The sequence below is a fragment of the Leucoraja erinacea genome, chromosome 10, assembly GCF_028641065.1.
Source record: "Leucoraja erinacea ecotype New England chromosome 10, Leri_hhj_1, whole genome shotgun sequence".
Classification (NCBI taxonomy): Eukaryota; Metazoa; Chordata; class Chondrichthyes; order Rajiformes; family Rajidae; genus Leucoraja; species Leucoraja erinaceus.
In genome coordinates this window covers 26,115,955-26,133,440 of record NC_073386.1, presented here as the reverse complement: position 1 = coordinate 26,133,440, position 17,486 = coordinate 26,115,955, and the positions used below count along the sequence as shown (strand labels likewise).

Here is a 17,486-nt window from a genome sequence, read left to right as displayed (position 1 = left end):
GGGTAGTGATTAACAGGTCCCTTTCAGAATGGCAGGCAGTGACTAGCGGGATACCACAAGGCACGGTGCTGGGACCGCAGCTATTTACAATATACATCAAAGATTTGGATGAAGGGATTCAAAGTAACATTAGCAAATTTGCAGATGACACAACGCTGGGTGGGAACTGTGAAGAAGATGCTATGAGAATGCAGGGTGACTTGGACAGGTTGGGGGAGTGGGCAGTTGCATCGCAGATGAAGTTTAATGCGGATAACTGTGAGGTTATCCACTTTGGTAGCAAAAACAGGAAGGCAGATTACTATCTAAATGCCGTCAAGTTGGGAAAAGGGGAAGTACAACGGGATCTGGGGGTCTTTGTCCATCGGTCTATGAAAGTAACCATGCAGGTACAGCAGGCAGTGAAGAAATCGAATGGCATGTTGGCCTTTATAACAAGAGGATTCGAATATAGGAGCAAAGAGGTCCTTCCGCAGTTGTACAGAGCTCTAGTGATACCACACCTGAAGTATTGTGTGCAGTTTTGGTCCCTTAATTTGAGGAAGGACATTCTTACTATTGAGGGAGTGCAGCATAGGTTTACAAGGTTAATTCCCGGGATGGGGGGACTGTCATATGCTGAGAGAATGAAGCAGCTGGGCTTGTACACTCTGGAGTTTAGAAGGATGAGAGGGGATCATATTGAAACATATAAAAATGTTAAGGGATTAGACGCGTTAGAGGCAGGAAACATGTTCCTGATGTTGGGGGAGTCCAGAACCAGGGGCCACAGTTTAAGAATAAGGAGTAAGCCATTTAGAACGGAGACGAGGAAACACTTTTTCTCACAGGGAGTGGTGAGTCTGTGGAATTCTGCCTCGGAGGGTGATAGAGGCAGGTTATCTGGATGCTTTCAAGAGAGAGCGAGATAGGGCTCTTAAAAATAGCGGAGTCAGGGGATATGGGGAGAAGGCATGAACGGGGTACTGATTGGGGATGATCAACCATGATCACATTGAATGGCGGTGCTGGTTCGATGGGTCAAATGGCCTACTCCTGCACCTATTGTCTATCAGTATCTTTTCAGAACTCCAGGCTGCAAATTATGAGAGTGAGCATGCTCCTCACTATTATACGCAAATCTAGCCCAAACCCATGGTGACGGTTACTTCATTCCATGGAAGGGAAATTTTGAGCATTCAGGTTCTCAAAATGTTCTTCTGCACACACATTTCTGGTAAGTAGCATTGTGGCACAGGTAGAAAAGCTGATGCAGCAACCTGTGATTAATCCTGACATCCGCAAGTGTCTGTGTGAAGTTTGCTCTCGAGCTTCACGAAGACTCGGGACAAGTAGAGGAGGTGATGGAGATTCTAAATGGTAGACATTTTCCTGGGATTTGATTAAGTGTACCCCAGGATGTTGTGGGAAGCTAGGGAAGAAAATGCTGGGCCTGTGGCAGGGATATTTGTATCATTGATAGCCACATGTGAGGTACTAGAAGATTAAAGGTAGACAGAAATGCTGGAGAAACTCAGCGGGTGAGGCAACATCTATGGAGTGAAGGAATAGGTGACTTTTCGGGTCGAGACCCTTCTTCAGACTGATGTAGGAGTGGGGGAGGGGGGCGGGAAGAAGAAAGGAAGATGCGGAGACAGTAGGCTGTGGGAGAGCTGGGAAGGGGAGAGGAAGGAGGGAGAAAGCAAGGACTATTTGAAATTGGAGAAAATGTTCATACGGCTGGGGTGTAAACTACCCAAGCGAAATATGAGGTAGCTGCTCCTCCAATTTGTGGTGGGACTCACTCTGGCCATTGAGGAGGCCCAGGACAGAAAGGTTCGATCTTCTTTCAGTGTTTTGCAATTGAAAACCATTGTTTTCAGTGTAAAATGTAATAACAATCATTTCTGGATCATGTCATGTTTCTGAATTTTTTTTACTGTTTACTTCGGCATTTTCTGCATCTGGGATGCATAGGATATCATCTCAAGGAAAAGTCCTTTTTTGATCACTTTGTCCGAGAGGCACCTGTCATCGGACTGTCCTGGAAAAACAGGTTCCCTATATCCCGCAGCTCCGCTCTCACTCCCCATCCCCCCACTCGTAACAAGGACAGAGTCCCCCTAGTCCTCACCTTCCACCCTACCAGCCGTCACATACAACAGATAATCCTCCAACATTTTCGCCACCTCCAACGGGATCCCACCACTGTCCACATCTTCCCATCACCTTCCCTTTCGGCTTTCCGCAAAGACCGCTCCCTCCGTTACTCCTCCTGGTCAATTCGACCCTTCCCACCCAAACCACCCCCTCCCCTGGTACTTTCCCTTGCAACCGCAGGAAATGCTACACTTATTGCTTTACCTCTCCCCTCGACTCCATCCAAGGACCCAAGCAGTCTTTCCATGCGAGGCAGAGGTTCACCTGCACCTCCTCCAACCTCATTTATTGCATCCACTGCTCTAGGTGTCAACTGCTCTACATCGGTGAGACCAAGCGCAGGCTTGGCGATCGCTTCGCCCAACACCTCCGCATAGTTTGCATAAACCAACCTGATCTCCCGATGGCTCAGCACTTCAACTCCCCCTCCCATTCCAAATCCGACCTTTCTTTCCTGGGCCTCCTCCATGGCCAGAGTAAGTCCCACCACAAATTGGAGGAGCAACACCCCATATTTCGCTTAGGTAGTTTACACTCCAGCGGTATGAACATTGACTTACCCAATTTCAAGTAGTCCGTGCATTCTCCCTCCTTCCCCTCCCCTTCCCAGCTCTCCCACAGCCCACTATCTCTGCCTCGTCCTTTCTTCTGTCTGAAGAAGGGTCTCGTCCCAAAACGTCACCTATTCATTCGCTCCATAGATACTGCCTCACCAGCTGAGTTTCTCCAGCATTTTTATCTACCTTCGATTTTTCAAGCATCTGCAGTTCTTTCTTAAACATAGGTTAATTGGCCTCTGCAAATTTGCCCCTAGTGAGTAGGGAATGGATGAGAAAGTGGGACAGCATAGAACTAGTGTGAACAGGTCACCGTGGACTCGGTGGGCTGAAGGGCCCGTTTCCATGCCTAACCCCCTAAACTAAACTAAAAACTAAATTATGACATTTAAAAAATACTTGGGCAAGCACATGGGCAGGAAAGGTTTGGAGGATATGGGTCAGACGCAGGCAAGTGGGACTATTTTGGTTAGGCAACTTCATAGGCATGACTGAGATGGGCCGGAGGGCCCGTTTTCATGCTGTACAGCTATATGACTGCAAGTAGCAAATGTGGAAGGGATCACAGGGTTTGGGTGAGAGCATGTCAAAGAGCCATTAGGCAACCAAGAGTTGTTGACAAGGAGATGATTTAATACAGATTTAATAGAGCCTAAAGGATTATAACCATATAACAATTACAGCACGGAAACAGGCCATTTCGGCCCTACAAGTCCGTGCCGAACAACTTTTTTTCCCTTAGTCCCACCTGCCTGCACTCATACCATAACCCTCCATTCCCTTCTCATCCATATGCCTATCCAATTTATTTTTAAATGATACCAACGAACCTGCCTCCACCACTTCCACTGGAAGCTCATTTCACACCGCTACCACTCTCTGAGTAAAGAAGTTCCCCCTCATGTTACCCCTAAACTTCTGTCCCTTAATTCTGAAGTCATGTCCTCTTGTTTGAATCTTCCCTATTCTCAAAGGGAAAAGCTTGTCCACATCAACTCTGTCTATCCCTCTCATCATTTTAAAAACCTCTATCAGGTCCCCCCCCCCTTAACCTTCTGCGCTCCAGAGAATAAAGACCTAACTTATTCAACCTATCTCTGTAACTTAGTTGTTGAAACCCAGGCAACGTTCTAGTAAATCTCCTCTGTACTCTCTCTATTTTGTTGACATCCTTCCTATAATTGGGCGACCAAAATTGTACACCATACTCCAGATTTGGTCTCACCAATGCCTTGTACAATTTTAACATTACATCCCAGCTTCTATACTCAATGCTCTGATTTATAAAGGCTAGCATACCAAAAGCTTTCTTTACCACCCTATCTATGTGAGATTCCACCTTCAAGGAACTATGCACGGTTATTCCCAGATCCCTCTGTTCACCTGTATTCTTCAATTCCCTACCATTTACCATGTACGTCCTATTTTGATTTGTCCTGCCAAGGTGTAGCACCTCACATTTATCAGCATTAAACTCCATCTGCCATCTTTCAGCCCATTTTTCCAAATGGCCTAAATCACTCTGTAGACTTTGGAAATCCTCTTCATTATCCACAACACCCCCTATCTTGGTATCATCTGCATACTTACTAATCCAATTTACCACACCTTCATCCAGATCATTGATGTACATGACAAACAACAAAGGACCCAACACAGATCCCTGAGGCACCCCACTAGTCACCTGCCTCCAAACCCGATAACCACAGCCATCCACCATTACCCTCTGGCTTCTCCCATTCAGCCACTGTTGAATCCATCTTGTTATTCCTGCATTTATACCCAACAGTTGAACCTTCTTAACCAACCTTGCATGAGGAACCTTGTCAAAGGCCTTACTAAAGTCCATATAGACAACATCCACTGCTTTACCCTCGTCAATTTCCCTAGTAACCTCTTCAAAAAATTCAAGAAGATTAGTCAAACATAACCTTCCAGGCACAAATCCATGTTGACTGTTCCTAATCAGACCCTGTTTATCCAGATGCTTATATATATTATCTCTAAGTATCTTTTCCATTAAGTTGCCCACCACTGAAGTCAAACTAACAGGTCTATAATTGCTAAGTTTACTTATGTAAATTCATTACTTCTCAGGTTTCCCAATTTGAACGTACACCTTTAAAATCCTGTGGTTCCAGGACAGTCTGATGACAGGTGCCTCTCGGACAAAGTGATCAAAAAAGGATTTCTCCTTGAGATGATATCCTATGCATCCCAGATGCAGAAAATGCCGAAGTAAACAGTCAATTTTGTTCAGAAACATGACATGACCCAGAAATAATTGTTATTACATTTTACATGGAAAACAAAGCTTTTCAATTGCAACACACTGAAAGAAAGAAATAATGGTATTGAATTTCTGGGCAATTTAGCACAAAAATAAGAGAAGGTTCTTTAAAAGTTGTTTTGAGGACGAAAATATCAATAATAGTATTAAAAATATGTTTTTTCAACTCACAACCAAATTAATGACCATATCCAATGATACAATTTCAATTCACTATTGTATTTTTTTTAAAACTGCAGAATTTGATTATTGCAAGGATACAGCGCAGTAACCCTCTGGCCCCAACCCAATCCAATTGGATTATTGGTGTTTTGGCACAAAGGGTTATAAGAAACCGGAGGGCCAATGGGATGAAGTTCCCTATTGCCAGTAGTGCAAAATCGTCAATCGAAAATTAGGTTACATGTGAGTGACAGTGGGATGCATATTATGCTCTGTGCCTAATTTGAGCGAAGAACAAGTTCACCTCCAGTCATCCTCAGATTGATCTCTCAATTCTCACAGCCATTATTTACAATTGTAACAATAGCAGAGAATTAGGAGCAGACAATTTATGTTTAAATATCAGATCATGTGGAGACTGGGGGAGAAAGACCAAACCAACCTGTTTAGAGAAAGGGCATGTCAAGGTGCTAAAAAAAATAACTGAATTTAATAGATTGCCTTTACTCACTAGATTAAAAGCTCCAATTCCAAGTTGAACACCTCCTTCCAAGTGGCTATAATTCTCTCCTTTAGTGTAGCTGGATGACTGCACAATATTGAGAAGCTCCCTTTAAATAATAAAAAAAAATCAACAGCCAAATCAGTATTTTTTGGACAGAATGCATTGTAATTAAGCTATTCTCATTGATAAATACATATTTAATATTGTATCTCAGCTCTTTTTTTAAATGAAATGTTGAAATTATTTGTAATGACACAGTTCATTTATGAAACCCTATCAAGAGTCAAGTGTTCTAATATCATATGTCCAAGATAGAACAATGAAAGTCTTACATGCACACCATAATATGTAAACATAGTACACTGTAAACAATATAATAAACAAGAAAGAAAAAAAGTTCAGTGTGTGTGTGTGTATACATTTACTCATTCATATCATGGATATGGTGCCGAATGTGATTCCCTGATGGAGATTCTCATGAACAAGCCTGATAAGGGCAGATAAGATTTGCTTGTTTTTATGGGGATTTTTTATCTTTCAAGATTAAAAGAGAGATTTCATGTTTATCTGTATGATGTTAATTCAATCAAAATGGAATTATCTTTCATAAACTAATAAACTATTGACTTATAATTAACCCCAAGTCTAATCACAACAGTATTAGACAGAAATCTGAGCAGGGTTATGACTGTTCTATACAGTACACATTTAAGAAAGTGGAGGGAGATGGATTGATTGATCATTTAAAAATTGTATTAAATTAACATTTTCAAGAGATTTTTCATAAAAGTAATAGGGAAGCTTTCCAAGCACAACAGTACAATTAATTCGGTAATATCTGGAGGAATAATTATGATTCAATATTGATCTTTTATGCCTGCATCAGCCCCCATGCTATGAGTTATTCTCTGCTGAAAATTGCAAACCAAGCATTTTCTTACAAGAGAGGTGGAAAATGATATGTCAATGCCAAGTTGCTGTAGAATGATTCTTAGTGACTTGGTAACATTATTAGAGGCCAGGGAGCACAGTTCCCTTTTCCATGAAGCATTTAATTTTAAACGCGTTGACTTTCATACTGTACATAGGTACAGGCTCCATGCAAACTGTCTAAAATGGAACAATGCAGTTCAATTTAAGAATGTTTCAAATGTGGTTAAGTAATTAAAGAGATAGGCTGACCAGCCTTTCAAGTCTACTTCATCTTCAATTAGATCAGCTAGCTTCAATTTTATTTACTTGTCTTATTTTCATGTTGCCTGATAAAAATGTGTTGACCCCCATTTTAAATATTCCACATGATCCAACCCAGTGGTCTTTGTTGGAAATGTTTACTGACTGTAGTTCTAATTGGTTTAACTCTGATACCAAGACTGGTGACCTTAATTTTGATCCTGTTCACTAACTTTTGATTCAAAGAAAAATTTTCAAAAGGTGAATAATGTTGGATAGAAATTGCAAAGGTAAGTTAGAGAAGGCAGATCTTTTGCATTTAATAATTTTAATTAGTTATCCTCACACAAAGACAAAACACAGCAACAATGATCAGCCATTATCTTACAGAGCTCTGCCCAACTTACTTGTATGTCTGGTAACTATTTCTTACTTTGATGCCACCTTTGAAGAAGCTAATCATGTTCTCATCCTGAAATTAAAACATTTGTTAAAGTATATCTGCAGTACTGTATATGATTGGATAGTTAAGAAAGATAGCCTGTGTGATTTGTTATTGGCAAAACAAAACTGCTCACTTTTTATTTCTTTAGGCACAGCGAGGTGGCATTTGCTGAGCTAACAACAAGAAGCTGGAATGTTAAAATGTTTTAGGTCAGGTTTTGTGGTTAGTGTCAACCACTGAAACAATCTCCAGAAAAGGCCGGGAGCAATTATTGGAAATGAATACACAACTACAATACTTTCCACGTCATAATGGGATTATCAGAGATGGCCAAAATAAATATCAGCCACAAAAAGGAGCTCCTCAACATCAGCTAAGCCACCCCTCCTAACTGAACTGGGACTGTCAAAAAAAGGTTAAGAACCAAAATGCATTGTATATTTCAGAATGTTGGTGAGAGATTCACATTTAAAAAAGTTGAGAATCAAATTAAAGACAAAACTTAAAAACTTGAAATAAAGCTCAAACTCTAACACACTTTAAAAGACTTCTCTAAATATTTTTAAATATCTTCAATATCCATATTAACAATCAATTGAGGTTTTGGGGATTTTTTAAATAATTATTAGCAGTATTTCTAAAAAATGTTTTACAATAAAAACATTTACCCACGTATCTAAACCCATTCCCTTGTGGTTAACCACGGGTAAAGATCTGTTTTGCCTTTTCTTACCTGGCACAGAGTGATCAGGAGGTGCAAAGTATAAATTTGGACCATTTAAATCCTCAATCATGCTCTCAATCCCATGACAAATACACAAATAGAGAGCAGTTGTTTGCCCAGCAATATTATACTGTCACAAATCTCTAGATGTCCGCCTTTGTGTGAACATGTGTAGAAACCTAGAATTGGCTGTCAGTCAATGTGGAGCAAAATCAACAATCCCAACTTTTCTCTGCAATATCAGTTATGAAAAGCATTATTAATCTTACCAATGAAACAAAGTCTGGAACAAGTTTTAAAATTTGTTTTGGGTTTGATTTGATTTTTTTAATTTTTGAATGTTTCAGAAACATTTAGTGCATTTTAGTGCTATGACACTTTTGCATTATATGCCTCTGGACATTTAAGACAACTTAGAGCAATTAAGTGTGAGGAAATTAATTTTAGCATGGGAAATAGAGCATCACAGTCCACCCTCGTTATAATGGACCACTTCATAACAGATTTCAGCTGTAGCGGACAAAATGTGTTGTAACGGAGGCATCCATTCGTGTAAGGAACAAGGACTGGGTTCATTGTTCACGGAGTGACCGTGAGGTGGTTGAGTAAGTCATGTCTAAGTCTCTGTTTACCTTTCCTGTTCACTGTGTGTCTTGTTTAGTGTACATTTATTGGCTGTTTTCCAATACTGTACATATTTATCCCCCCCCCCCCCTTGGTTATAGCAAACAATCAGCAATAATGGACACCATGATTCATTAAAATGCAGGTAACAAGAGTTGTTTGCATTTTAAAGCAAGGTAATACAATAAAATCATTCAACCCATCAGAATTTCACCCTTACATATAACATGCAACAGTGCAGCACAGGAACAGGCTCTTTGGCCCACAATGTCTGTAACAACCATGATGCCGAGACCAACTCTTATCTGCACATAATCCATATCCTTCCATTCCCTGAATATCTGTGTACCAATCCAAATGTCTCTTAAGTGCCACTATCGTATCTGCACCCACCACCACCCCCGGTAGTGTGATTTACCATCCTCCTTCCCTATTGTCACATTAAGTTAAAAGAACTGTTGAATTGGGACCAAATGTGTAACGGTAAAGGTAGCCTAAACTTTTGTGCATTTAATATTCATGACCAAGTTAAATTTCTCCCATGTGTCTTTTATAGAAATGGATAGGAGTGAGGATTTTTATAAAACAAAGTAAGATTTGCTGCAGACACAAGAGACTGCAGAGGTTATAGTAAAATATTAAGAGTTGACGCAGTTTGTTTTCATAAGTGACTTGCAATGGATGTGATGGAAAAACAAATAGATATCCTAATCCCCATCCGAGAACTAATAGGTAATTAATTATGTCAGATATCCGTGAGTTGTTCTTTTCAGAATATTATTTTTTCCTTGGAAGAAGCAAAACCTATTTCTAATTCAGATCTTTAAAAATAACTGGCAAGTTCCTAAAGCCATGTTGCAAGTTTCTAATGAATAGGGACTGAATGCCCTGGTTATACCATGATGTTTATAGCTCATGTACTGAATTGTCATTTAATTTGTGCAATACATATGGTTGAAATGCCAGTTATGTCACAGGACTGTGCTATAAATAAAACAATTTCAGCTCAAAATCAACATTTCGGTAATTACATCCAATGATAATATGAAATGATTTGACAAGTAGAAGATGCAATCTTTCATTCCCTTTCCCTAGCCCAACATATAATTACCTGTAAGAAAGTCAGAGCAGCTCTCTGTAATAAACACTCAGCATAGCAGACTTCAGCATGCATTTCCTCTGTGTATAGATCAAACACTACAGATAAGCTAATGGTATTAAACAATTGTAATTAAGTATTATTATGACAATTTATGACCAGTCCTTAATTCTAGTAATGTTAACATATTCATGGATTAATCAAGATTCCAATCAAGCAGACTTAAATATTTTAGAGCTTCTCATTAAATGATTTTTGCTATAATAATCTTGAAAGTTAGTTTACACACTGCTCAATGGCATCAGCTCCCTGAGCTCTTCAATATCCTCTGATCCTATTACCTTCCGAGGTATGTGTACTCCTCCATGCCTGAACTCTTAACCTTCCCAAAGTTTAGTCACAGTACCACTTCAGTGTGCCTTTCATTATCAAGGTTTAAACTCATGAATTTCTTCCTTGAACCTCTCCACTGCTCTTACATTCCTCCCATAAAATATTCCTTGGAACCCCTCTAATTAACATTGCAGTATAGAAAATAGGTGCAGGAGTAGGCCATTCGGCCCTTCAAGCCTGCACTACGTATTGCATTGCAACGTAGCATTATACTTTTAGACCCCACTGATAAGAGAAGCAACAGCCTACAATTTCCTCCACTTGGGGTATATCCTCATTCCTCTGTTTTAAAATATTGCTAGTAAACTCAGAAAGGTTTCCTGGTTTGTCTCATTGGCTTGCTGTAAAATTGATGCAAAACTGGTGTAAATCTTCAAGTACTTTGACATTTCCCTGCAGCTTATATAGATGCTGGTCTGAGAACTCTGCTGAAGAGTATGGGGCCAAGTTTGGCGAGCTGGGGCAAAGCACTCCAGCAGGCCCAGCTCACCTGCTGCAGACCGAGGACTCGCTCACTGAGGAGAGGGGACCCCCCCCACCCCCCCCAGCTCGTCCACCATGACTACGAACTCGGCCCCGAGCCAACGGCATCGACGGGATTGCGCCACCAAGACAGGAGGGTTCCGCAAGGAACCATCAAGAGCGAGAGGTCTGTGAGAGCGAGGTGGGCCGTCAGAGAGCGAGGAAGGCCGGAGAGTGAGGACGGCTTCCGGAGAGAGCCACCGAGAGCTGCCATAGCAGGGGGGGGGGGGGGAGAGAACCAAGAACAAAGGGGTGACCTGGCGGGGGAAGGGGAGGGGCGCCAAGAAAAAATGGGGACATGCTGGAGAGTGAAGTTTATAGCATGGTTCGATGAACTTTTCTAACTTTGCTTGCGCCAAAACATGGCGACACTTGTGTACTGCCTAGGTGAAGTCTGCAAAAGTGATTTTACTGGGTTGTATGCAAAACAAAGTATTTCACTGTACCCAGGTACATGTGACAATAAAATATCATTGAATCATTGAGTACAGGGGATTAGGAGAAGAACAATGTTTGCCTCCTTGCTACCAGATTCATTCCTATCCTATTATGCTCTCCACACAGGCACACTTCCAATTGGTATTATTTGCCAACAATCATGAGAAAGTAATCTTGCATTGTGTTTTACAGTAGGTACAGGTATTTAACGTGGAATATTTTGTTTGATTCAATATTAAGACTTGGGATTTTGTAAATATGCAACATTTCTGCAGAAACAGTGATATCGCTTATGTCTAATAGTCCACATTAAGCTCCAATTCTACATTTACTCACATAAAGCTGATGCCTGTCGGAGCCAAATGATTCTTAGTGAGGCAGCAAAGAAAATCTAGAGTCATTGCATCAATTTTGTCCAAGTTATTAGTTTGAAAATGGATCACAAAGAATCTTATTTGCAAGATTCCGCTAAATATTGATGGACCAATAGAAGATCAAAGGAGAAATTTATAAAATGATGATGATGAAGTAGGTGAGGAAATGAAGGGTGAAATTCAATTGAGGAAAAAAATCTCAATCTGGAAAGTCAGGGATTTGGGGTTCATCTTTACATGTTAAAAGCAGTAGCATGAGAGGGAAGAGCCCACAGCATCATGATTTAATAATGGGCTTTATGGGTAAAAGCATACAATAAGCAGGTTCAGATACAGCAGTGATTCAATGTCTAATCGCAGTGAGACTGCAGTCAAGGTTTGTTGTGTAATCTGTATCCTGTGAAATTGGTATAAAACAATTATTAGGCTTCCACAGTAGAAGGAAATATATTGAATAATGTGTTTAGTCAGAGCGCAGGAAAATGCAGAATCAATTAGTGAAAGTATTTAAATTTATAGCAGCAATAGGATGTAAGAGCTGATTATTTCCAGTGACTGGGATCCTAAATCAAGGGAAAACAGAAAGAGCAAATAAGGCAGTCAGAACAACTAGGCATTCAACACCATCACCCCTCTAAACCTGTTATCAAGCCCAGGGAAATGAGTCTCTTCTCATGCCTATGCAACTGGATCCTCGACTTCCTCATCCACAAACCATAATCAGTACTGACAACACTTCCTTCTCAACAACCATCAGCACAGGAGCATCCTAGGGCTGTGCGTTCAGTCTCCTGCTTTATTCGTTCTATATCCATGACTGTGAAGCCAGTGCCAAATGCTAAACTCCAATGCCATCTTGAAATTCACTGGAGACACCACCGTTGTTGGACGAATTATGGGCAAGGCCCAGGCGCTGGAGCCACTGATCTACAGGATGAGTCTGAGTACAGAGGGAGATTGATAATCTGTTTGAATGGTGCCAAAATGACAACCTTGCTCTCAACATCAGCAAAACCAAGGAGTTGATTTTAGAAGAGGGGAGCCAACGATTCATAAATCTGTCTTCATCAGTGGGTTGGTAATGGAAATAGTCAACAATTTCAAGTCCCAGGTCATGCATAACTCTGAAGATCCGTCCTGGGCCCAGCATATTGATGCAATCACAAAGAATGACCATCACTACCCCTACTTCCTTAGAAGATTGAGGTGATTCGATATGTTGATGAAGTCTCTTGAACTTCTAAAGGTATATGGTAGAGAGCATATGGACTTGTTATATTGGCAACTCAAAAACCCAGGAACAAAGGAGATTACAATAAATGGTTCAGTATTAATCTCCCCACCATCAAATGGATAATTAGGAGGTGCTACCTCAACAAGGCAGACAGCAAAGACCCACACCTTTCTGGCCATTTCACTTCTCCCCATTCCATTTCTCTCATTTCACCCCTACCACTGGGAAGAAAGTACACAAGCCTGAAAACCGTGACTAACAGGATTAAGAATTGGTTCTTCCCAGCGACCACCAGGCTCTTGAACACTACAAAACACCAACTAAACTGAACGAAAGACTGGCTTTGGTTACACTAAGGACTTTGGGCTTTTTTTGGCACAGGTATTTGGGATTTTGATTTATTTAATTTGTGTGTTTATTACAGGATAACTGTGAGTATTGTGTTTACAGGCCTGTTATGCTGCTGCAGTAAGAATTTCATTGCTCCATTGTCAGTACATGTGATAGTTAAACACTCTTGACTAGGAAAGAGACCAGGGAAGATTTTCTATTACACAAAGGAGTTTGTGATGTTATATGCACTGACAGAGTTAATAATAAAAGCAGAGGCCAGGCATTCGTTAAGAGCAAAGAGAAAAAAAATTAGGTAGGTCAGGTCAATTCATCTTTTCGAGAAAACATATCCAAATAGATTGGATGAAACAATGTAAAAAGTTTGCAATTAGGGTCTCCTGTGCTTCCTCTCCAGTTGACAACAATGACTTACAGAAATGGGGACAGTGTAAGGTTAGCGAGGAATGTTGTGAAGCATCACCAGTGGAGGATGAAACCTTAAATTAGAAAACACTGGACTAACCTTCTGTGAAATACTCCGCTGTTTGCCTGTTCATCAGGTTGTTGATTGAATCTGCAACAGTGGTTTTTTTCCTAAACCTAGTGGAAGAAAAGGAAGAGTAACCCAGGTTACTACCATGTGAATAATTAAATGAAGTTAATTTTAGTGACCACAGATTTTAAGAGCCATAATTATTGCCAGGATGCATTTCTAAATGCTTGGCTAAATCTGAATCATGAAGGCAAATGTATGTGCACAGAACTTGACAAATTGCAATACAAACTTATTTATTTGATTACATTTCTGGTGTTTAATATTTTTTATTTAATTTCGGATCTGAGCAGCAATAAGAAACTTTTTTTTTCTCTTGTAAATTCTGATTTATAAGTTTTCAAGTGCAATATTTGCTCAGTCAAACTTTACCATCTCGTAATACAGGTGGATCCTTCAGGGCAGAAATGCATCGCACACAAGTGACTCAAAATGGCCAATAAACAGCCAATGTAACAGAGGGGATTATTGATGCTGCTGATACTGGGTGGACAATTCAGTATTCCCTCTCCTTCACCGTAATCCAGAACAAATGTCCAACCTCAGGAGCTCGTGTTGTTCTCTGTCGATTTTATCTAATTGAACTGTAGCTTATAAGTTAGTAAAAGAATACTGTTATTTGCACATCATTAAAAATACAAGTTGCTGCTAATAACAATTAGTCAATTTATCTGAACTGTTACTAAACTTTACAATTTTACATTTGTCCACACATGTATTTTTTTTAAAGAAACTACTTGCTTTTGACAGACTGCTTGGGCATCTTTCATCATATTTCCTGCATTAATAATATCCTCAGGTTCAAAGGTCATCATGGCTTGCATTTCCAATATCGTGGCATATGTCAGGGAGTGGTACATGCTGTCTTTGGCTCTGCAAAATTAATAGAAAAGTATATGGATACAGTTAATATTAATAATTAAATCAATTTTAGCAGCCTCCTCTCAATACCATTTTGCAGGGGGGAGTATTTTGACATGGATGCACTTTCAAAAAGAAAGATTTGTATAGCAACCTTATATGGTAGTATTTCAATATTTAACCATGAAATTGATAATAATCCATAAAATCATGTGCACGTCTGTTGAGAGCCAGGGGCACCATCGAGGATGGCCTCCAGAGAGCTGCCCCGGTGAGAACTTCCGCTGGGAAACGGCGGGAGTTGGAGGGGGGAGGTGAACACATGAATTGGTCCTTGCAGAGTTACAGCTAGCTGTGGACAAGCGGTTTCAAAATAATGCCATGCCTTTTCTCACATTCCATTCCACCACCCCCCCGCCCTCCATCTGACCTCAATTTTCACACAAACACAGTATTTGACATAAGCTAGTTGAATGCCAGTGCTGATGTATTTGTGCCAAATGTGCATTGCCTACAGATTCTTCTTATAAACAGCCATTTTTCTTGGCTGTTACTTTGCAAAAGACCCAATTTTGCAGCAAGGGTAGAAACACACGTTAAGTGATGGATTGAATGAGACGCAGATCTGAAAGAAAACAAGATATTTCATTTCAGAAGTTATTAATCGTCCATCTAAGATTGAAAAATATGTTCATGAAGAGCATTGATACTAAAACAAGACTATGGAAGAACTCCGCAGTTAGAATGAATGTGAAGGCAGTGGCCACTGTCATTGTCACAAACAATGATATGGAGACCTAGCCATTGGGATTTCAGAATTCAACCTCCTGAAGCACCACTTGGAATTGCTTATAACACCATTCCAATGTGGCCCATATACATTATTGTGAAAGACAGGTGGCCAACTTTTAGTATTAATTGGCAACTTTTCAGTGATCAAAGTAATTAGGGTTGGGTACCACCACAGAATATGCCTAACTGGGATTAAGATGTAACTTTGCCACAGACAGTCTTTAAGAAGTCATATCAGATAATGCCATATTTTAGGCCATTTAAAATGGAACTATTTATAAAGAACAATAGACAATAGGTGCAGGAGGAGGCCATTCAGCCCTTCGAGCCAACACTGCCATTCACTGTGATCATGGCTGATCATCCACTCAGGAGCCTGTTCCTGCCTTTTCCCTAAGAGCTCTATCCAACTCTCTCTTGAAAGCATACAGAGAATTGTCCTCCACTGCCTTCTGAGGCAGAGAATTCCACAGATTCGCAACCCTCTGTGTGAAAAAGGTTTTCCTCATCTCCGCTCTAAATGGCTTTTCCCTTATTCTTAAACTGTGGCCTCTGGTTCTGGACTCTCCCAACATTGGGAACATGTTTCCTGCGTCTAACGTGTCCAAACCCTTAATAATCTGATATGCTTCAATAAGAATCCCTCTCATCCTTCTAAATTCCAAAGTATACAAGCCCAGTCGCTCCATTCTATCAATATATGACAGTCCCGCCATCCCGGGAATTAACCTCGTGAACCTACGCTGCACTCCCTCAATAGCAAGAATGCCCTTCCTCAAATTTGGAGATCAAAACTGCACACACTACTCCAGGTGTGGTCTCACTAGGGCCCTGTACAACTACAGAAGGACCTCTTTGCTCCTATACTTAACTCCTCTTGTTGTGAATGCCAACATTCCATTCGCTTTCTTCACTGCTGTACCTGCATGCTTACTTTCAGTGTTTTTCTATCCATGTCAGTACCCTACCCCCAATACCATGTGCTCTAATTTTGCCCACTAATCTCCTATGTGGGACCTTATCAAATATAAATAACACTGTATTTCACTTTTCCTTCGCATCCAACTTCAAATGGGAAGGAGAAAATATCCTGAATTAAAGTTACAGATGCTGTAAGATTGAATCTCCTAATTATTAATGTTGATTTTCAAGAAAAAAAGTTGCTTTGCATGGCTAAAGGAGGGGCTGAGAAAAACAGGTAGTGGAAGGTCGATTGACGTTCAGAATGAAATATTGAGTTGCAACATTTCCTAAGCCAACGAACAATATACTCCCAGCAGGATACACTTCAGCAGAAATGACCCCGTGGCTTAGGATATGGTCGAGTTTCATTCAGCCCAGTTTGGAACAAGGAGAGAAATGGCAATTTAACTTCACAATATATCTCACAAGAAGAGGTTCAGATTGTGTGAAACAGTTTGTATATCAAGCTTCCAACAGACTCAAAAGTCAGAAGACGGGATGTTGGGTACAGTTGTAAGAATGATCTTGCTTTCTGGGCTGTAACAATTAGAGCCCGTCTGTGAAGAACTCTTGAAAAAACTGTCTGTGTTTCTCAGAACTCAAATGTTTGTATACGTTGCTATATGCTTTGATGGAGATTACAAATTCACTCAACACAAACTATAGAGTGTTACTTTGGTTTGTTTTGCGGTTCGGTAAAATCAAGTTCATTCAAGAGTGCATCAAAATTCAGCCTTCATAAAACCCATCATGCATCCTACTACAAAGGAATTAAAACCTAACAAAATTATGCACTTTATAGAATTGAGGACATGCACTCCCTTTTTGACATCCATGATGTTCATTTGACTAAAGTTGATAGGAAGATATCTATTTGTATCAGAATAGAATTAAGAAATCACACTCCAAAGATGTACAGACTTATTTGGCTTCTGTGAAAAATTGTCCCTAGTGTGTAGGATAGTGTTGCTGTATGGGGTGATCGCTGGTCAGCATGGACGTGGTGGGCCGCAGGGTCTGTTTCCATGCTGTAGCTCTCAAATCTAATTTCTAAAGGGACTCAAGAAGCAGCCATTAAGCAAGGAAGGAAATTTGTGAAATCAGGTAAGGGAAGGATAAGGGGCAGATGGAATGAGTTAGCAGAGGGGAGACCTAGAAAGTGTAATATGTTGGTGATAGGCAGATAGAACCTCCTAGTGACGGGAACAAAACTGCGTGACAAGCAAACTGAGAGAACCTCTGCCGCCCAGGAGGTGAGAGAAAGGAGTGAAGGGAATGAGGGTTATCCGAAACTGGAAAAATTCA

The 17,486-nt window shown here is 40.4% G+C and overlaps 1 protein-coding gene across 1 annotated transcript in view; it reads right to left on the bottom strand.

Moving 5' to 3' along the window:
* Positions 1–17,486, bottom strand: part of ttc39a (tetratricopeptide repeat domain 39A) — an 83,184-nt gene that overhangs the window by 34,622 nt on the left and 31,076 nt on the right. The window contains 5 exon segments of the mRNA XM_055641783.1: positions 5,660–5,759; positions 7,234–7,298; positions 9,731–9,798; positions 13,536–13,612; positions 14,307–14,438. Of these exon segments, the coding sequence (XP_055497758.1) occupies positions 5,660–5,759; positions 7,234–7,298; positions 9,731–9,798; positions 13,536–13,612; positions 14,307–14,438 (442 nt within the window).